Source organism: Hypanus sabinus, chromosome 10 (genome assembly GCF_030144855.1).
Source record: "Hypanus sabinus isolate sHypSab1 chromosome 10, sHypSab1.hap1, whole genome shotgun sequence".
Classification (NCBI taxonomy): domain Eukaryota; kingdom Metazoa; phylum Chordata; class Chondrichthyes; order Myliobatiformes; family Dasyatidae; genus Hypanus; species Hypanus sabinus.
Genome location: NC_082715.1, coordinates 81,747,448 through 81,770,042, shown reverse-complemented (window position 1 = coordinate 81,770,042; position 22,595 = coordinate 81,747,448). Strand labels below are relative to the sequence as shown.

Sequence of the window (22,595 nt, the reverse complement as noted above, 5' to 3'; positions counted from 1 at the left end):
TCTAGCAAAGGTGTACTTGGTAAGTGTGACACCTTCCAAAGAAAAATTTTGAGAGTGAAAAGGCTTGTACGTGCCTGTCAGAATAAAGGGTAAAGAAATCAGGTGTAGGGAAGCTTGGTTTTCAAGAAAGATTGAAACTGTGGTTAAGGAAAACAGGAGGTGCATAGCAGATGTAGGCAGGTAGGAAGAAATTAGATGCTTTTTGAGTACAAGAAATGCAAGAAAGCACTTAAGAAAGAAATCAGGAGAACTAAAAGAAGGCATGAGGTTGTCCTAGCAGACAAGGTGAAGGAGATTCCTATAGGATTTTACCAATATGTTAAAAGCAAAGGGATTGCAAGGGACAAAATTGGTCCTCTGGACCATCAGAACGGCAGTCTATGCATGGAGACAAAAGAAATGGAGGAGATCTTGAATGGATTTTTTGCATTTCTATTTACTCATGAGATGCGTACGGTCTACAGAAGTGAGTCAAAGCAGCAGTGAGGTCATGGACCCTATGCAGATTACAGAGGAGGATGGTTTTTATTGTCTTGAGGCAAATTAGGGTGGATAAATCCCCAGGGCCTGACAAGGTGTTCCCTCATACGCTATGGGATGCAAGTGCAGAAATTTCAAGGGCCCCTGCAGGGATATTTAAACCATCCTTCGTGACAGGTGAGGTGAGATTGGTCAAGTAGGTTCAGTTGCTCGGCATTCATGTAAATTGGATTAGACACTGGCTTTGTGGGAGAAGCGAGCAAGTGGAAGTAGATGGTTGGCTCTGTGACTAGTGGAGTGTGACGAGAAGGATTGGTGCTGGGTCCGTTGTTGTTTGTCATCTATATCAATGATCTGGATGATATTGTGGTTAACTGGGTCAGCAAAATTAGCAGATGACACCAATATTGGGGGTTATTAAAGCACACTATGTTATTTTCTTAAGGTACCACAATGATGGTGGTCTTCTTAAAGTAAGTGGGCACCTCAGATTGAAGCAGGGAAAGATTAAAGGTATTTGCAAATATCTCCATCAGCTGATCTGTTCAAGATCGAAAGACACAGCCAAGGACACCATCAGGGCCAGATCCTTTCTGCAGGTTTACTCTCCAGAAACTGATTTTACATTTGCAACCATTCAGGTGCACTTGAGGCTGTTGTGATGGGTGGTGACATGCTGAACACCTTCTATTCAAAATGTGTGTAGAATGCATTAAGCTCATCATGAAGGGATGTGCTGTTGTTGGTGATACAGCCTGACTTCATTTTGTATCTCATTATAGCATGTAAACCCTGACACAACTGGCAGGAACATGATGCATTAGGCTCTTAATATCACACTTTTAAAAGCCTCACACTTGTCAAAGCTCCTTCATGGGTATTCGCATCTGTAATATTCAAGACTTCTTCAAGGAGTGATGCCTCAGAAAAGTGGCTTCTATCATCAAGGATCCCCACCACCCAAAACATGCCCTCTTCTCATTGTTACCATCAGGAAGGAGATACAGAAGCTTGAAGACACTCAGTGATTCAGGAACAGCTTCTTCCCCTCGGCCATTCAATTTCTAAATGGACATTGAATCCATGTGCACAACCTCACTACTTTTTTTAAAATTTCTGTACTTGCACTACTTAACTTATTTTAACTACAGTATTTATATATATATATACATATACATACTTACTGTAATTCAGTTTTTTCCTATATTTATCATGTATTGCATTGTATTGCCATAAGGTTAACATATTTCACGACATATGCTGGTTTTATTAAACCTGATTCTGATTTATTCTTTTCCCTTTAAACAGGTTTACACATTTGACCTCTGACAGCTGCTGCCTAATTTCCCTAAAATTAGCCATGTTCCAATTTAGGACCCTAACATAGAACATAGAAAACTACAGCCCTTCGGCCCACAATGTTGTGCTGACCATGTAACCTACTCTAAAGACTGCCTAGAATCTCCCTAGCACATAGCCCTCTATTTTGCTAAGCTCCATGTACCTATCTAAGAGGCTCTCAAAAGTCCTTATTGTATCTGCTTCCACCACTGCCACCGGCAGTGCATTCCACGCACCCACCTCAGTGTGATAACCTTACCCCTGACATCCTCTTGGTACCTATTCCCAAGCACCTTAAAACTATGCCACCTCATGTTAGCCATTTCAGCCCTGGGAAAAAGCCTCTGGTTATCCACACGATCAATGCCCCTCATCATCTTATACACCTCTATCAGGTCACCTCTCATCCTCCATCACTTCGAGAAAAGGCCAAGTACACTCAACCTGTTCTCATAATGTACACCCTCCAATTCAGGCAATATCCTTGTAAATCTCCTCTGCACTGTCTCTAGTATCCACATCCTTCCTGTAGTGAGGTGACCAGAACAGAACACAGTACTCAAGTGATGTCTGACCAAGGTCTTATATAGCTGTAACATTACCTCATGGCTCTTGAACTCAATCCCATGGTTGATGAATGCCAACACACCATACACCGTCTTAACAACACTGTCAACCTGTGCAGCAGCTTTGAGTGTCCTATTGACACAGACCCCAAGATCTCTCAGATCCTCCACACTGCCAAGAGTCTTACCATTTATATTGCATTCTGTCTTCAAATTGGACCTTCCAAAATCAGTCACTTCACACTGCAAGTCCTTCTGCCACTTCTCAGCCCAGTTCTGCATCCTATCAATGTCCCACTGTAATCTCTGACAATCCTCCAGACTATCCACAACACCCCCAACCTTTGTATTATCAGCAAACTTACTAACCCATCCCTTCTACTTCTTCATCCAGGTCATTTATTGCAAACCTGTGGATGTGTCCTGTCATCTTCCATCATAACCCTAAAACCGGAACCAAAGTGCTCCCTGACTATTTCTGTTAGGGAATTGTCATTTGTTTGCACTATTTGTTATCTCTTTTCTTTGCACTGGTGAGAGTCAAAGCAATGACTACCAAATATACTTAAGACTAATATAGTATCTGAGAGTACACTGTGAAAACACTTATTTTCCTGAATTAGGATTAGCATGCAGTTTTATACTTTGCTATTCACGGCCACACAAGCTTCTTTGGGATTTAATGCTAAACTCCTTAATATGGTAAGTAGCATGCTTTTGTCACATTTGAGTTAATAATCGTTAATTCTATGGTCTGATTTAAGAGAGATTTGGAGGTATTTAGCTGACACAAGATATTCTGCAGGTGCTAGAAATCTTGAGCAATACACACAAAATGCAGGAAGATCTCAGCAGGTCAAGGAAGCAAAAATTGAAGGAAACATACAGTTTATATTTCGGGCCAAAAGCTTTCATCAGGACTTAGTGCTATACTTTACAATTTTGTGCTGTGGAACTCCCAATATCTTATTGTATTATTGCCATAGGGGTAGTGGGAAATCAGATGAAAAGAGCCCTGCGTAAAATTAGTATCTTAATCTACTCTCAAGTAAATCCTGTTGTACATCTGCAGATGCATAATCATTTTTAAAGATAAACTGGGGCTGGATTAAAATGGAATTGCTTTTTTCAATCAGGACAGTACTCTAGGTTATTTTTAGATTTTGATTAATAATTAAATTGATAAGAACTATCATCAAAGAAAACTGGCTCAAATAAATTTATTAGATTTGACTAAGTGATTTTTCATCTGTTCTGAGTTGCTTTACTAGAAATATTTGTTCATATTTTCTTCACTGATGAAAAATTTCCTGTCAGAATAATTTCAGGATTTACAAGTAGTATTCAACAAAGATTCATTCCAGGTTTTGAATGTCTTCCAACTCCACTGACAAAGCTCAGAGGAGAATGAGAATTCCAAACATTTTTATTTTCATTCTTGAAAGAATATGTAAGATGCTATTTCATGTAAGTATAATGCTTAGCCCTTGCCATTTTTTTATTTTCAGTTTTTGATGTGTACATGGACATTGAATATAAAAAACCATGAATCCTATCCTGCAAGGTTTTCTGTTTCTACTGCTGCAAGAAGTCAGTACAGCTATGGAAGATGATGTACGATCCAGTAAGAAACCAATACTTTGTATTGAATTTTGAATTTATTGTGGCATTTAGCAGCTCGCCAGGTTGATGAATGACCCAGCCAAGCAGTGAAACATCTTACTGTTTTATGTCTCACTGTACACATGGGGCCTGCCTCTGTGTAATTTAAATAGGACTTTGCAAACCATTTTGAGACAGGCACCAGAAACCTGACACCATTAAGATGATTTCTAACTGGGTCTCCTAAAAGCCCCTTTCTCTCTTCTTCCCATAGGAATTTCAGGTGCCCCCAATCTAAATTCTCAAATTTTGTCTGCCATGAATTTCTGCCGGCCCTCACCCCAATACACTGATTTACTGACCAGGCTCATATCACTGTTTCAAACAATATGCCAACCCAAACACTGATAGGTACCTCCACCAAAACCACTAACAATCCTTTTCTCACAATTGTTCCTTACTCTAAGAAACCATGCCTCCTGTCGTACTTCATGATCACCAATTGCACTAAGCGACAATCAAAATTAAAGCTCATCTGTAAACCTCATTGCTATCCTCAATATGACTGCCAATCTCACAGCTCAATTACTAATCTTATACTCTATTGTCACTTGCTAATTTAGAAATCAAACTAAAAAAAAACATGGTATATCCTGGACTTCATGTTACTGAATTACACACCAACCAATCTATTAACAAAATATTTCATGGCCAGCTGTAAGCAACTGACTAACTTAATTTTAGAAGTGTCAGTCAGTATATGTGCAGATCTATTTTATAGAGAAATCTACTGTGGATATCGAAAATCTGAACTAAAAGCAAAAAACAGTGAAAGCACAACAAATAAATCAGTATCTTGAAAGAGAAATTAGATTATTATTTTAGGTATGAACCCATCATCAAAGCAAAAATATTTGGAAAGGTGTCCAAGTTTTCTTCTCTTCAACATTAAATTTAAAGCAGTTACTTTATCATATTTGCAGCCTAGGTAAACTGGCCATTAGGTATAAGAATAAATAACAATATTGCCCTTTTCATCTTTGTGACCAGCCAAAAATAAAGAAAATAACGAAATAAATGTACTCTATGGTCTACTTTTGTCCAGTTGAGCAGAAAATTCTGTTAGAAATGTATAATTTTCCAGTATGTGCTTATATATACATAGGCCCACTGGAAAACATTATAATTTAGTATAGAGTATCTGACATACAGTATTCTATTCTGTGACTTCACAGAGTTAAACAGTGAAAAAGAACATTAATTAAACCAAGCAGCACTTAGTTGTTATGCACATTGAGTGTGGCCATATTTATAGGAATATTGCAGTAAAACTTTTGCTACATTTTGAGCCTCATTGCCTAATTGCAGCATGTACAGAAAAATTCTATAATAATAAAGGAAATGCATCTAATTACCTCACTTAATCATCATATTAACAATAAACTGGAAGGAAACTAGTAAAATTCCTTTCTGTTGACCCTCCCTTCCTAAATTGTGTCCAGGTGTTAACATAATCATAGGTAGAACAACAGAATAGGTAAGCTAGTATTCTTTATATTCATGACCTTGATGCAAATAAAATTGCCTTGAAGTTCTTGACAATTGGTCACCTTGCCACAATCAATTTAACAAAATGCAATACTGTAGAAGCTTTTTTTTAAGAGTATGTTGTGATAGAAAATCAAGAGAAATTAGTGATTGGTGTTTTTTTCGGATACTAATTACATAGAACAGAGACTTTACACTATGGCTGTTTGGAATAGCTACTCTGTTGTTGTGTTTGTTTTGGTAAATTTCCTTCACCCACAGCACTCTAATTCTATCTCAATACTCTAATTTCCCTTAGACATTTAACTAATATTCCCTAACTAAAACAAGAGATTCTTTAAATGTTGGAAATCTAAAGCAAATCACACAAAATGCTGGGAGAGGATAGCATATGAGAGAATTTGGCAGCAGTGCGAGGGGATGTGGGAAGTGCATTATGATATTCTACCAGGCATTAGGAAGGATCTGACAGCAGATCAATGTGGAATGGAGGTGCATTAAGGTTGCACTCCTAAGGTTTCCAGCCAGTTGACTTGCTAGAAGCTTGCAAGTCATGAAGTGTCTCAGCCTGGCTGCTTATCCCTCTCCATAAATGCTGACTGCTTGTTGAGTTCCTTGTGCACTTTGTGTATACTTAATTTATTCTCAAATTCCCTGGTGCTTTTCAACTCAAGTATCCTGTACAGATGAGAGCTCCATGCTTCTCCCCATTATTTAGGTAAAGTGGTTTCCCTTGAATTTTCAATTTGATTTATTTTAGGCTCTTGTTTTTTGATTCCCCGAGTTGGAATCTTACAGCTGGATTCTGACCATCTCCTTTATAAAACTATTATTATTTTAAAATTTTAGTAATACTTTAACAAAGAACAATGCAGCACAGGAATAAGCCCTTCAGCCCATCTGTGCTGACCATGATGCTAATGTAACTAACACCGTTTAGTTGCACATGGCCTGAATCCCTGTATTCCCTGCCTATTCATGTTCCCACTTAAATCTCCCTTAAACATTGCTATTGTTTCTTCTAAGTAAGGTCGAAGGGTTAGAGAAATGCAATTACATTTTATCTGGAACCTGTCTGCATTTCATTATTGTTGCACGGTATGCTTCCATAAATTTGATCCTGGTTCTTGATGCATAGAATAACATGCACGTAGACAGTGCAGCTTTACAACACTTCCATTCCACATTGATCTGATACCAGGTTGCCCACCTGATGCCTGGCAGAATATCACTATACTGTTCCCCACATCCCCTCCCACTTTGATGCCAAATCCTCTCACACCCCAACCCCCTGCCACCAATGACCCAGGTTCTCACTCTGGTCCGACTTACTTATTTTCATTTGCCTCCTCCACAATTATGACTTGAAAGGCTTTTGAGAATACAAGGGTAATTCAGTAACACATTATGTCCCGGCCTTGTAAATCATGTATTATTGTAGTGATTATCCTTTGAAAATGTGATCATTAATCTGTTACATACTAGCCCATCAATATACCATTTTAAATGTAGTTTAGTTGCTGGGTTATGTGTTCTTAGTAATATAGATTTCTCTATTTTTCTGTGAAACTTTCAAAATAAAAGATGCTAGACCATGTTTTTTTTTTCCCCAAAAACAATGTGTAAAAATGTTTGTAGCTTTTACTTTAGACATTCACAACTACCATGGCCTTTAAGGTCAAACACAAGTGGAAATATAGAACAGGTGTAATCTTTAAATTTACAACTGCTAAAATATTTCAAATCTTTAAAATTATTGTTAAGTTATAGTGAAAATCCTATTGTTGACTCCAAACTGTGCAATATATATGTTGCTCCTTTTTAGCAATAATATTTCTCTTTTTTCTTCTAGGCTGTCGTACTGCTCCAAATGACCTAGTTTTCATTTTGGATGGTTCCTTCAGTGTAGGACCGGATAATTTTGAAATAGTCAAAAACTGGATTATTAATATATCTAGCAGTTTTGAAATAGGGACAGCCTTTACACAAGTTGGTGTTGTGCAATATAGTGATGATCCTTTGCTAGAAATCCCATTGGAAGAACATGGGTCCAATGAAGACTTAATGGAAGCAATGGCAGCCATCTCATATAGGGGTGGAAACACTAGGACAGGAAAAGCCATAACATTTGGAGTTAATAACGTGTTTGCTACCTCGACTAGGGCTGCTAATACAGTTACTAAAGTGGCAATTGTACTTACGGATGGAAAATCTCAGGATGATGTGAAAGAGTCAGCAGAGGAAGCAAGGAAAAGGAAAATTATATTATTTGCAATTGGGGTTGGTCAGGAAATAGAAGATGCCGAGCTTCAAGCAATTGCTAATAAGCCATCATCTACCTATGTGTTCTATGTAGAGGACTACTCTGGTATCTCCAGAATTAGAGAAATAATGAAACAGAAACTATGCGAAGGTAAGAAACACATTATTACAAAGTTACTTCAACCCTTTAGTTTACAAAATGTCCAGTCATGATATTTAAAAATATGATAATGCTCATTCATTACTGTGAAGAAAGCATGAAGATAAAAATATATGCACTATATTACATTAGATTGATCATGCTTCAGTAGCCACGGTGATAATATGTTCATCAAAATATTATGTAATCTGTATGGCCTATTGTTCAGTTAAAACCAAATAGGGCAGAATCAGGTTTAATATCACCGGCATATATCATGAAATTTGTTGTCTTTGTGCCAGCAGTACAATGCAATACATAATAATAGAGAAAAAATGAATGACAGTAAATGTATATAATAAATAGTTAAATTAAATAAGTACTGGAAAAACAGAAGTAAAAAAGGAGTGAGATAGTGTTCATGGGTTCAATGTCCATTCAGAAATTGGATGCAGAGGGGAAGAAGCTGATCCTGAATTGTTGACGGTGTGCCTTCAGGCTTCTGTACCTCCTACCTGATGGTAGCAATGAGGACAAGGCTTGACCTGGGCAATGAGGTCATGATGGATGACGATGGATGCTACCTTCTTGAGGCATCATTCCTTGAAGATATCCTTGATACCAAGGAGGCTAGTGCCCATGATGGAGATGATTAACTTTACAACTCCCTGCAATTTATTTTGATCCTGTGCAGTAGCCCCTCCCACCCCAATAACAGATAGTGATGCAGCCAGTTAGAGTGCTCTCCAGAGTACATCTGTATAAAGTTGTGAGTATCTTTAGTAACATACTGTGCCTAATTTCCTCAAACTCCTAATGAATATAGTCACTGTTGTGCCATCTTTATAGCAGCTATAATTTGGGTCCAGATAGATCCTCAGAAATATTGACACCCAGGGATTTGAAGTTGCTCACTCTTTCCGTTTCTGATCCCTCTATGAGGACTGTCATATGTTCCCTTTCTGAAGTGCAAAATCAGTTCTTTGGCCTTACATTGAGTGCAAGGTTGTTGCTATGACACTACTCAACTAGCTGATATATCTCACCATCATCTGAAATTCTGCCAACCAAAGTTGTATCATCAGCAAATATATAGATGGCATTTGAGCTGAGGCCAGCCACACAGTCATTGGTATAGAGAGGGAAGAACAGTGGACTTAGAAATACCATGCTTCAGCAACTTGGAGGGGTATGTGCAAGTGATAGGATTCTAGTGCATCTACTGCATTTGTCCTTCTTGGTGATAGGTTTGCAATATGACAAAGATTAGTGGATGCTAGAAGATTAGGAATTTTAAACAAATCTGTAAGTGAGGGGAAGATGAAATTCAAGGGTAAGTTAGCCAATCATTTAGAAGTAGATTCCTAAAGATTTATTTTTTAGATTCATAAAGGGAAAGAAAGAGGTTAGCATGGACATTGGACCACTTGAAAATGGTGTTGGGAAAGTAGTAATGGGGAACAGAGAAAAGGCGGATGAGCTAAGTAAGTACTTTGTATCATCATCTACAGCGGGAGACACCAGTTATGTGCCAGAAATTCAGCAGTGTAATGGAGCAGAGGTGAGTGTAATGGCTATTACTAAGCAAAAGGTGCTAGGGAAACTGCCAAGTCTGAAGGTGGACAAATCACCTGGTCCAGATGGACTACACCCCAAAATTCTGAAAAAGTAGCTGGAAAGGTTGTGGAGGCACAAGTAGTGATCTTTGAGGAATCACTAGAATCAGAGAGAGTCCCAGAGGATTAGAAAATCACATATGTGGCACCCTTGTTTAAAAGAAAGGGGAATAAAAAACAGGATATTTTAGGCCAGTTAGCCAGACCTCAGTCATTGGTAAGATGTTAGAGTTCATTGTCCTAGATGAAATTCAGAATACTTGCAAGTATTCTGTTAATTTGTTTGGTTAAGGTGAGATCTTGCCTGACTCTTTGTTAGAATTCTTTGAGCAGATAACATGCAAGTTAAACAAGGGAAGGTAAGCAGATGTTATTTTACTTGGATTTTCAGAAGGCTTTTGACAAGGTACAAGACAGCAAAACAAGGCAAGAGCCTGTGATGTTAGAGGCAAAGTTCAAATATAGTGAAGTCATAGTGGTGATAAAGGGTTCCTTTTCAAAATGGCAGCTGGTAACAAGTGGAATTCTTAAGGGTCAGTATTGGGACCATAGAATTTCACTTTATGCATTAATGATTTCAGTGAAGGAACTGATTACATTGTGGCTCAGTTTGCAGATGATACCAAGATAGATGGAAGGGCAGGTAATGTCATGGATGCAAGGAATCTGCAGAAGGACTTGAATTGGTTAAAAGAGTGGGTAAAGAAATGGCAAATGGAATACTGCTTAGGCAAAGGTTATAAATTTTGGTATAGATTTTCTAAATGGGGAGAGAATTCAAAGATCAGAGTTGCAAAGGGACAGTTTAGAATGAGAATCAGGTTTATTACCATATTCTTATATAATATTTGTTTGCAGCAACAATTACTTTCAATTACAAATTAATTAAATATTACATAAAGAAATGAATAATATGGTGGAGAAACTTGATAGAGGAAAAGAAGCTGTTTCTGAATCATTGAGTGTGGGTCTTCAAGCTCCTGTATCTTCTTGTTGATGGTAATAATGAGAAGAGGGAATGTTCTGAATCGTGACGATCTTTATTGCCGCCTTCTTGAGGAAGTACCTTCTTGAAAAAATCCTTGATGGTTAGGAGGGTTGCACCCGGAATAGAGTTAGCTGAGTCTGCAATTCTTTGAGCATCTTGAGACCCTGTATATTACAGGCTCTATACCAGATGCTAATGCAACAAATTAATCTTAGTCCATAGGTCTGCAATGGGCATAACATAGCAGACAGTATGAAATATGAAATTAGGCAAGATACCAGTAAAAATAAAAAAGAAAATTGTCTAAATAACAAATACTTAATATATTTTGGTTAGCTAAAGCTTGGAATTCCTAGCATGCCAATCACACATACACATGGAGACCACTTTATTAAGCACCTCCTATGCTTAATAAAGTGGTCACAAAGTGTATGTCCGTGGTCTTCTGCTGCTGTAGCTCATCCACTTCGAGATTCAATGCATTGGGTATTCAGAGATGCTGTTCTGCACATCACTGTTGTAACATAGTTATTTGAATTACTATCACCATCCTGTCAGCTGAAACTAGTCTGGTCATTCTCCTCTAACATTTGTCATGTTTTTTTGTTTCTTGCACATTCTCTGTAAACTCTAAAGATTATTGTGCATGAAAATTCTAGATCAGCCATTTTTGAAATACTCAAACCACCCTCTCTGGCACCAACAATGATTTCACAGTCCAAGTAATTTATCACATTCCTTCCCCGTTCTGATGTTTGGTCTGAACAATAACTGAACCTCTTGACCATGTTTGCATGTTTTTATGCATTAAGTTGTTGCCACATAATTGGCTGATTAAATAGTTGTATTAATGAGCAGGTGTGCAGGTGTACCTAATAAAGTGGCCACTGAGTATATATGTACAAACCCAGCAAGCAACTTGGAAGACAAATAGTTTTTAGATGCTAGGGGTGCCAAAGCTACTGCTAGATTGGTTTTTCACTTTTTTTTTAGAATGTAGCATCCAAGTAGCAGCTGGAAAGCTCTGCAACATGATGTGCTTTAATTCCAAAAGGCATTGACAACCTGCATGAAAATCTTATAGTTAAATCCAATATAATAGTGGTTTGGGGGTAGACTTTAGAAATGGATAAAAGTGTACCGACAAATACACCTTTTTTGTTATTTCCAGATGAATTTATATTATATTAAGTCTATCAAGGTGGATTGCCTTATCAGATGAAAATATTATGCAAACCTCAAAATCAATTTGGAAAACAAATGCCCTTCTTATGCATTACAGTCAGTGGCCAGTGTATTAAGTACCTTGTGTGGCTGTTGAGCATATGTTCATGGTCTTCTGCTGTTGTAGCCCATTCACTTCAAGGTTCCACATGTTGCACATTTAGACATGCTCTTCTGGACACCACTGTTGCAATGTGTGGATATTTGAGTTATCCTTGCCATCCAGTCTGGCTATTCTCCTCTGACTTCTTTTATTAACAAGGTATTTTTTGCCCACAGAACTGATGCTCACTTGATTTTTTTTTTTGCTCTGTTCTTTATAATCTCTAGAAACTGTAGTGCATGAAAATTGCAGGAGATCAGCAGTTTCTGAGGTACAGTACTCAATACTCAAACCACCCGAGTGGCACCAACACTCATTCCATGGTCAAAGTCACTTGGATCATATTCCTTCCCCATTCTGTTGTTTGATCTGAGCAAGAACTGAACTTCTTAACCAATCCTGCATGCTTTTATACATTGAGTTGCTGCCATATTATTGGCTGATTAGATATTTGCATTAATAAGTAGGTGCAAAGGAATCACAATTCTATCTCCTGTGATCACAATTTTATTTCCTTTACCATAGCATTGGAGAGGGACAGGAACAGACAAGTTAGGAAAGCATTTAATTAGAGTAAGGGGAAATATGAAGCTATCTGGCAGGAACTTGGAAGCATAAATTGGGAACAGATGTTCTCAGGGAAATGTACGGCAGAAATGTGGCAAATGTTCTGGGGATATTTGTGTGGCGTTCTACATAGCTACGTTCCGATGAGACAGGAAAAGGATGGTAGGGGACAGAAACTGTGGTATACAAAGACTGTTGAAAATCTAGTCAAGAAGAAAAGACTTTTTGAGGACATTGAATTTTCCAAAACTATCACCCAAAGAACGTTTAATATTAGAAACTCCCATTACAGATGAAGAAATAAAAGGTGTTATTTTTTCAATGAATTCTGGTAAAGCACCAGGTCCAGATGGTTAGACAGTAGAATTCTTTAAGTGTTTTTCTTCTATTCTCTCTCCTTGGTTAGGTAGAGTTTTTAAAGAAGCAATTAGATTAGGTAAATTACCACAATCATTTTATAGGGCTTCTATTTCTTTAATTTTAAAAAAGAATAAAGATCCTACTGATTGAGCATCATATAGACTGATATCTTCGTTGAATGTAGATTCTAAGATTTTTTCCAAAATATTGATGACTAGGTTGGAGAGGGTGTTACCTCAAATTATATCTGTGGACCAAACTGGATTTATTAAAAACCATTACTCTTCTTTTAATATTAGGAGATTAATGAATCTTGTTTACACTCCTTCACGTAGTACTCCAGAATGTGTCATTTCATTAGACACTGAGAAAGCATTTGATAGAGTTGAATGGCCATATTTATTTACTGTGCTTGAGAAATTTAATTTTAGTTGGAGATTTATATCTTGGATTAAAATGATATATCATACCCCAGTAGCTTCGGCTATTACTAATAATCAAAGATCTCTCTTTTTTCACTTATTTTGGGGCACCAGGCAACGTTGTCCTCTTAGTCCATTACTATTTGATATTGCTCTGGAAACTTTAGCAATTGCTATTCGAAAATCACCTAATATTTTTGGTATTACCATGGGAATGAGATACATAAACTATCAATATATGCAGATGATTTATTATTATATATTTCTAATCCTGAGGAATCTATCCCCGCAGTTTTATCTTTGTTGGCTCAGTTTAGTAATTTTTCGGGTTACAAACTGAACCTTAATAAAAGCGAACTGTTTCCTTTAAATATGCAGGTTCCAATTTATGGACGTTTACCTTTTAGATTGGTTACCGACAATTTTATATATTTAGAGATTAAAATTACAAAAAAATAAGGATTTATTTAAGGCTAATTTTTTACCTTTAATTGATCAGATTAAACATTTATTTACCAATTGATCACCAATGTCTTTGTCATTGATAGGTCAGGTCAATGCTATCAAGATGAATATATTATCTAAATTTTTATACTTACTTCAAGCGGTACCAATTTTTATTCCGAAATCTTATTTTGTTCGTGTTGATTCTAAAATTTCTTCATATATATGGCAGAATAACAATCCTAGGCTAGGTAAAAGATATTTACAGAAGTCTAAAAAGGAGGGTGGTCTGGTACTGCCAAATTTTAGATTTTATTATTGGGCAATTAATATCCACTATTTGAAATTTTGGCTATATGACTTGGATTAACTTCAAGTCCTCATTGGGTAAATCTTGAATGTAAATCTGTACAAGGGTTTTCATTGGGTTCTATTTTAGGGACTTCGCTTCCCTTTGCTCTTCCTAAATTGTATAAACAATTGGATAATCCAATAGTTAAATACACTTTACGAATATGGTTTCAATTTTGGAAATTTTTTGGGTTGAATCAATTTATTTTAGCAAGTCCTATTAAATCTAACTTTTTTTTCTATCCCTCTATTATGGACCAAGCCTATTTGACTTGGAAAACTAAAGGTATATTACGATTTTGTGATTTATTTTTGGATAATTGTTTCATGTCCTTAGAACAATTATCTAACAAATATAATTTACCTAGATCCTATTTCTTTAGATAATTACAGGTTAGAAACTTTTTAAAATACTGTCCTTCCTACTTTCCTGAATCTATATTCTATGTATAGTTTGGAAAAAAATTTATATTTAAATCCATTTTAGAAAGGTGCAATAGCAACTATCTATAATATAATTATGAAAATTCATTCAGATGCATCTAATAAAATTAAAAATGATTGGGACAGGTAACTTAAGCTTACTTTACCTATTAAAAAATGGGAAAAAATTCTTCAATTAGTTAACTCATCCTCTATATGTACTAAACATTTGTTGATACAGTTTAAAGTAGTGCATAGGGCCCATATGTCTAAGGATAAACTAGCTCATTATTATTCTCATATAAGTCTAGTGTGTGATAGATGTCATTCTGAGACAGTCTCTTTAACCCATATGTTTTGGTCATGTTCTTCTTTGAAAAATATTGGGAAGATATCTTTGATATTATTTCAACTGTATTGAATATTGATTTACAACCTCATCCTATCACTGCAATATTTGATTTACTAATGATAGAACCACACCGCTTAAACCCTTCAGCGTGTCGGATGATTGCATTTCTTATATTACTGGCTAAAAGATCTATTTTGCTGAATTGGAAAGAGATTAATCCTCCCACCACATTTCACTGGTTCTCTCAAACTATGCTATGTTTAAACTTAGAAAAAATGAGAAGTGTTATATATGATCCATCCATTAAATTTGAAAAGACTTGGAGGCCTTTTATTCAACACTTTCATATGATGTGATTTGACCTTTTTTCCAAACTTATTCTCTTGTTTTAATATATATAGAGAGGTTCGGAGTTAATGACACTAATGGTTCTCTCTTTTTTGATGTTACAAATAGCCGGTGTTCTTTTTTTTTCTTAGTTTTTGGTTAGTATTGTTTAGATTAGTTTTTTTGGGGGGGTATATTTTTTTCTTTTTGGATATGTTAATCCTTTCTTCTATGTATACTACATTTGTACTTGAACAATTCTGGGAGGTTTATTACCTTTGTATTAACTGTATATATATATATATATATATATATATATACAGTTAATACAAAGTTCAAGTATATATATATGTTAACCATTAACAATGTCATCCCAATAATTGTGTAGCAATATTTTGTTATATCCATTATTCTGATATTAATAAAAAGAATGAAAAAGAAAGAAAGGAAAAGCTTACGAAAGGTTCAAGAAACTAGGTAATGATAGAGACCTAGAAGATTATAAGGCTAGCAGGAAGGAGCTTAAGAATGAAATTAGGAGAGCCAGAAGGGGCCATGAGAAGGCCTTGGCGAGCAGGATTAAAGAAAACCCCAAAGACATTCTACAAGAATGTGAAGAGCAAGAGGATAAGACATGAGAGAATCGGACCAATCAAGTGTGACAGTGGAAAAGTGTATATGGAACCGTAAGAGATAGCAGAGGTACTTAATGAATACTTTGCTTCATAATTCACTATGGAAAAGGATCTTGGTAATTGTAGAGATGATTTACAGCAGACTGAAAAGCTTGAGCATATAGACATTAAGAAAGATGATGTGTTGGAGCTTTTGAAAAGCATTGAGTTGGCTAAGTCTCCGGGACTGGACAAGATGTACCCCAGGCTACTATGGGAGGTGAGGGAGGAGATTGCTGAACCTCTGGCAATGATCTTTGCATCATCAATGGGGACGGGAGAGGTTCCAGAGGATTGGAGGGCTGTAGATGTTGTTCCCTTATTCAAGAAAAGGATAAGAGATAGCCCAGGAAATTATAGATCAGTGAGTCTTATTTCAGTGGTTTGTAAGTTGACGGGAAAGATCCTGAGAGGAAGGATTTATGAACATTTGGAGAGGCATAATATGATTAGGAATCATCAGCATGGCTTTGTGAAAGGCAGGTCGTGCCTTACGAGCCTGATTGAATTTTTTGAGGATGTGACTAAACACATTGATAAAGGTACAGCAGTAGATGTAATGTATATGGATTTCAGCAAGGCATTTGATAAGGTACCCCATGCAAGGCTTATTGAGAAAGTAAGGAGGCATGGGATCAAAGGGGACCTTGCTTTGTGGATCCAGAATTGGCTTGCCAACAAAAGGCAAAGAACAGTTGTAGACAGGTCATATTCTGCATGGAGGTCGGTGACCAGTGGTACACCTCAGGGATCTGTTCTGGGACCCCTTCTCTTTGTGATGTTTATAAATAACCTCGATGAGGAAATGGAGGGATGGGTTAGTAAATCTGATGACACAAAAGTTGGGGGTATTGTTGATAGTGAGGAGGGCTGTCAGAGGTTACAGCGGGACATTGATAGGATGCAAAACTGGGCAGAGAAGTGGCAGATGGAGTTCAACCCAGATAAGTGTGAGGTGGTTCATTTTGGTAGGTCAAATATGATGGCAGAATATAGGTTTAATGGTAAGACTCTTGGCAGTGTGGAGGATCAGTGGAATCTTGGGGTTCAGGTCCATAGGACCCTCAAAGCTGCTGCGCAGGTTGACTCTGTGCATACGGTGCATTGGCCTTCATCAACTGTGGGATTGAGTTTCACAGCTGAGAGGTAATGTTGCAGTTATATAGGACCCTGGTCAGACCCCACTTGTGCTCAGTTCTGGTCACCTCACTACAGGAAGAATATGGAAACTACAGAAAGGGTGCAGAGGAGATTTACAAGGATGTTACCTGGATTGCCTGAATTCAGCCTTTTCTTCTTGGAATGGTGGAGGATAACAGGTGACCTGATAGAGGTATATAAGATGATGAGAGGCATTGATCGTGTGGATGGTCAGAGGCTTTTAAGGTGCTTGGAAGTAGGTACAGAGGAGATGTCAGGGGGGTATGTTTTTTACGCAGAGAGTGGTGAGTGTGTGGAATGGGCTGCCAGCAACAGTGGTGGAGATGGATATGATGGGGTCTTTTAAGAGTCTCCTGGATAGGTACATGGAGCTTAGAAAAATAGAGGGCTCTGGGTAACCGTAAGTAATTTCTAAAGTAAGTACATGTTCAGCACAGCATTGTGGGCTGAAGGGCCTGTATTGTGCTGTAGGCTTTCTACGTTTCTATGAATGCCTAAGAAAGTGACTTTTGAGTGTATCTTGTAACAATAAATGGTTAAACATTTTGAATGAAATCTGTTAAATAAACTCCATCTGAGCAAAATTAGAAAGTATGGGTTTAATAGTAAAACATTTTACATTCATCCACTTTTCCTTATATTCTTATGCCATGTCAAGAGTACAGCATTGTGTTAGGGTTGGGACCTAAATGGTTAAATGGCCATATATTTGAAATTGACAACTCTTGAACTCTTGCAGCTTACATTGGTTAAGTTTCATTTGAAAACAAAACAATGTCAAATTAAGCAGCTTCCGTTTAAAGTTTTAATCTAGTAGCTATTAAGAAATACTATATTTTGATGTAAAATTCTTCTGCCACTTTCTTTAGATACTTCCCATTTGTGAACTTTAGGAGTAAAATTTATGTTGTCCTTTCCAGAAACTGTCTGTCCTACAAGAATACCTGTGGCATCACGAGATGAAAAAGGATTTGATGTCCTTGTTGGATTAGATATTAGGAAGAAGGCCAGTGGAATTCAAGGCTCATATCATGGGAAAAAAGCTTACAGGGTTACAGCTCTGACTGATTTAACAGAAAGAACGAGGTATTCATTATCAGAATCTACTTATAGGAAAATAATTTCCTCTTCAAAGAACTTTGATTAAGATTATTATGATGTATTTATTTTATAATTTAAAAAAACAATGATCTTAATTGCAGCGATATCTTTCCTGATGGTCTTCCTCCTTCCTATGTCTTTGTGTCTACGTTACGATTCACGAGGCCTGCAACAAAAGAAAAATGGGATTTGTGGAGAATCTTAGCTTTAGATGGCACAATTCAAACAGCTGTTACACTGAATGGAGAAGACAACACCGTGATTTTTCATACAACACAAGTGGTGAATGATACACAGTCTGTGACCTTCACATCTGCACTTATAAAGGTAGAAATATTTTATTATTTGTGGGCCATTTGTACACGAATGGGATTATCATTTATTACAAATTCTATTTTTTAGGATGTTATTGTAGGTGCCCTATTTCAGAAGCTATTTGTATATTGATATATGGAAGCCCATTAACAACTAGTAACAATGTTCAATGGTTATCCATCATGGGCCATCATGAGCACTAGCCTCCATTGTGTCCAGGTCACTGTCAAGGAGCAGTGCCTTGGAAAGGCAGCATCCATCATTAAGGACCTCCATCACCCAGGACATGCCCTCTTCTCATTGCTACCATCAGGAAGGAGATACAGAAGCCTGAAGGCACACAGTCAACAATTCAGGATCAGCTTCCTTCCTTCTGCCATCCAATTTCTGATTGGACATTGAACCCATGAACACTACCTTATAACTTATTTTTTAATTTCCTATTTTTTGCACTAATTATTTCATTTAACTATTTTATGTAGTTTTTAGAATGTTTTGGTTTCAGATTAAAAATAAAAGGCTATGATGTTCAACTTAGGAATGTTGTGTCAGCCAGTCAGGCTGGCGGAATCGGGAGAAACTTCAAGAGAGTGATGGAGAGAGACTTGTGACAGTATGGTTCATTTGTTTTTTTTTGGGTGGGAGCTGTGGAAAGGTCAGGAGGGAAAATGGCTGAGGGTGTCGTGGGAAGGAGCATCCCTGATGCACCAAGTGCTTGGTGCAGATGAATGGCTCCAAGGAGGAAGGGCCATTACTCCCCATGAGAGTGCCCGTTCAGATGGATTTCGAGCAACGTTTGGAATCTGGTATGTGTTTTCACACAGACCATGGGTCCAGCGCGCGGTAAAAAGACAGCTTCAAAATGTGCTCCAACTTCATGTGCACACTTGGACTGGTTAATTGTAATGGGCCCTTTTATTTCTTTTTCTTTTCTTTTTACTAATTGTTCAATAAAGCTGATTTTGTAAATATATTTTCTTTATAATTTTATGCAGTGTACAAGTTGTTATTTCTTGGCAACTGACAATCATGTATGGGCAGTAATTATGCTGCATTTGCTCAAATCAAGGTTTCTTTAATTGGAACATCTGTTTTGTTGACCCGCCAAATCATACCAACCCTCGATGCCTACTGTTTATGAAAGGTGGCCTTCTCACCACTGAATCCCATGACTGTTAGCGGGGCTGGCAACAAGCCAGGTTTCCATGTGAATCCAATGAGGGGGCTATCATCCAGCAATTCGTTCAATGCTGTGTAATTGCTGTTAAAGAATTGATTAAGTGGTTTGTGTGTTTAAGTTTGTGTTTAAGCTAGTGCCAGGGAAAGTGACGATTATGGATGCTGCAGGGATTAGGATTTGGTGGGATTCAAAGATTCAAATAATGATTGTGTTTTGAGCAGGGTAGATGTTCAAACTCTCAATGAACTTTTATTCAGTGTTGAGTTCTGTAAAAGCTTTGGAGAATGCTACTCTGATTGAATGGCATTTTGATCACTCAGCTTGTAAGGATACTGTGTTAGTCCAGACTGGCAGTGACATGACTGAATTCATGCTGCCTGATAGGTTGGGAGACCCTGGAGAGGTGGGGTTATGGGCAGTCCATATTTTTAGAAAGTAGTACATGTAGCTGAAGGTGAAAACTTTAGAGACAAGTTGTTCTTATTTCTGCAAAGTGAATGAAAAGAATTGTCTGATGTGAAAGATCTAACAAGCCCTTCGGCAGTTGATTTAAATTCTGAGCTGGTTATGAATATAACATAACTGGTTGATAAATGCAGAAGTGTATCTCCAGAGAGCCAAAGTTATAGTGTTCTCTGGGGTCAAGCCCACACCTGATGGGGAAGAAGAATATGAGGCTTGGGCTGAGCAGACATCTCAGTTACTGGATGAATGGCAGTGCTCAGATATAATATAAAAAGCAAATTGGTAGCGAGTTTAAAAGGTCCAGTGACTGATGTGGTAAGATTCCTAAAGGGAAAAAATCCATTAGCTACATCAACTAATTACCTGCAAGCCCCAGAAGGTGCTTTTGGCTGATTTGATGATGAAGTTTAGGCACACATTCCAGGAGAAGAAGAGAAGCTGTCTGCCTACATTTTCAGGTTGGAGAAACTGCTTCATTGTTTGTGCCACAAAGGGGGCATTTAACTGACTGAGAGAAATTGCTTAAGGATGCCATGTTAAGGGCATGCTGTCACATGACATGATTGCTCTACGTATTTGAATGACCTGCAAGATGCGTCCTCCTCCATCTTTTACCGAGTTACACAGAGAAAGAGGAAAACATGATTGAGAAGTGGGACATTTCCAAAAGCTGAGTAATGTCTTCAGTGGTAGCCTGAGGCTATGGAGATAAGGTGGAAAACCTTCAAGCTGAGCTGATTTGATGGATGTCTGCTAATGTTTCAGCAAAACATGATGCATCTCTTGGAAACCTGACCAACCTGTAAGGTTCTCTTAACTAGAGAGGTGACAAATATTTTCTGTTACAACTATGAAGAAGATGGACATTTCAGATGAGACTGTGAGGGACAGGGAATCTTCAAAAAGTAAGTCAGTGGTTAATCTAACAGAGAAGAAAAGAGGCAAAACTATGGAGGAACCCAGTAAAGGAATGGGCTGGTGTTTCTGAAAGGACACGTTCTAGTCAGTATGTAAAAGGAAAATACTGAAGCGCAGAACACTATTCCTGAAGGTCTAGTGGGAACAAGCTCTGATGTATACATATGGTTGAAGGTGCTTATGCTAAAGCCATACTTGACATAGGTTCTCAAGTCATTTTGCTTTATAGTTCCTTATACAACCAGTATTTGATGCACTTACCATTTGTGAGTTTGCCTCCGTTTTATCTACCGAGTGAGTTCAGCCACACCAGCAATTGCTTGTTGTCTACATTCCGCTTTCCCAACGCAATCCCGATGCTGCATTTGTCATCATACACACTACCATCACTAAAGTCCAGATTCAAAACCCCAATGCATTTATTGTAGTATCGGGAAATTTCAACCATGTTTCTCCCTCAACAACCCTACCCACCTTAAGTGTCATACAAGAGAAAATAAAACTTGGATCTCTTGTATGCAAATATTAAAGATGCATACAACTCTACAGCTCTCCCCCCAATTGGAAGATCAGATCACAACCTGGCTCTCCTCATGTATAAGCCCAAAGTACAGCAGCAGCTAGCTGCCACCAAGGTCGTAAAGAAATGGTATCCAGAGGCCATTGAGGCCTCCTTTGAAGGGTTGCTTTGAGGTTACTGACTGGAATGTGCTTTGTGTATCATATAGGGAGGACATTAATGGACTTACAGGTTGCATCATTGGCTACATCAACTTCGGTATGGACACAGTAACACCATCAAGGACTGTTCGCTGCTTCCCTAACAACAAACCATGGGTCACCAGTGATCTAAAGGCTCTTCACAACCACAAAAAGAAAGCCTTTAGATCAGGAGATAGGGAGGAATTGAAACATATGCAGAGGGAGCTAATGGAGAAAATTGAGGTGGCTAAAGAGGAATACAGGAGAGAGCTGGAGAACAAGTTTGAGCTGAGTACACATGGGAAGTGTGGTGAGGCATGAAGAGCATCACTGGTTTCAATCAGCCTAGCTGTGGAGCAGCCTCGAAATGCAGCCATGAATGGGCTAATGAGTTAAACCAATTCTTCTATATGTTACAATGAGTGAATGAAGCGAACCCAAGTGCAGGACACAGGCACAGAAATTTAGTTAGGGTGCAGACGCAGGCATGAACGTTGGACAGCAAACAGGAGGAACCTTGACGCGGAGCCCTGACACGCAGAGACGGGGTTTCATAGGTAAACCCTGAAACTGGAGTAAAACTTAGAACACATGGTTCTCAGTGGCTGGGAAACGTTACTTACCACACAGGTAAAACCAATGATTTTGTAGCTAGGGTTTGTAACACCAGGATTCTTATGCTACAGGTCCTGATGGAAACCAGGTGTGCTGTCATCAAATTAGAAGCAATTGGGAAATTAACAGTCAGAACCTTAGCACAATCAAAGGAAATTAGGGGAAACTAGGGAATAAACGATCAGGACCGTGACACTACCCCCCCTCCCCCCCCCCCCCCAACAGGAGCCTCCAGGTGAACCACCAGGCTTGTCCAGATTGTCATGATGGAAATCACAAATGAGGGAAGGGTCCAGGATGAAGGAGTGGGGAATCTAACAGCGTTCCTCCGGATCATATCCCTCCCAAT

General features: G+C 38.0%; 1 protein-coding gene across 1 annotated transcript in view; it reads left to right on the top strand.

Moving 5' to 3' along the window:
• The first annotated feature begins 592 nt into the window (after window positions 1-592).
• col21a1 (collagen, type XXI, alpha 1) overlaps window positions 593-22,595 on the top strand; it is a 192,301-nt gene continuing 170,298 nt past the window's right edge. The window contains exons 1-5 of the mRNA XM_059983461.1: window positions 593-609; window positions 3,929-4,011; window positions 7,390-7,950; window positions 17,871-18,036; window positions 18,153-18,378. Of these exons, the coding sequence (XP_059839444.1) occupies window positions 593-609; window positions 3,929-4,011; window positions 7,390-7,950; window positions 17,871-18,036; window positions 18,153-18,378 (1,053 nt within the window). The remainder of the gene's footprint in view (window positions 610-3,928; window positions 4,012-7,389; window positions 7,951-17,870; window positions 18,037-18,152; window positions 18,379-22,595) is intronic.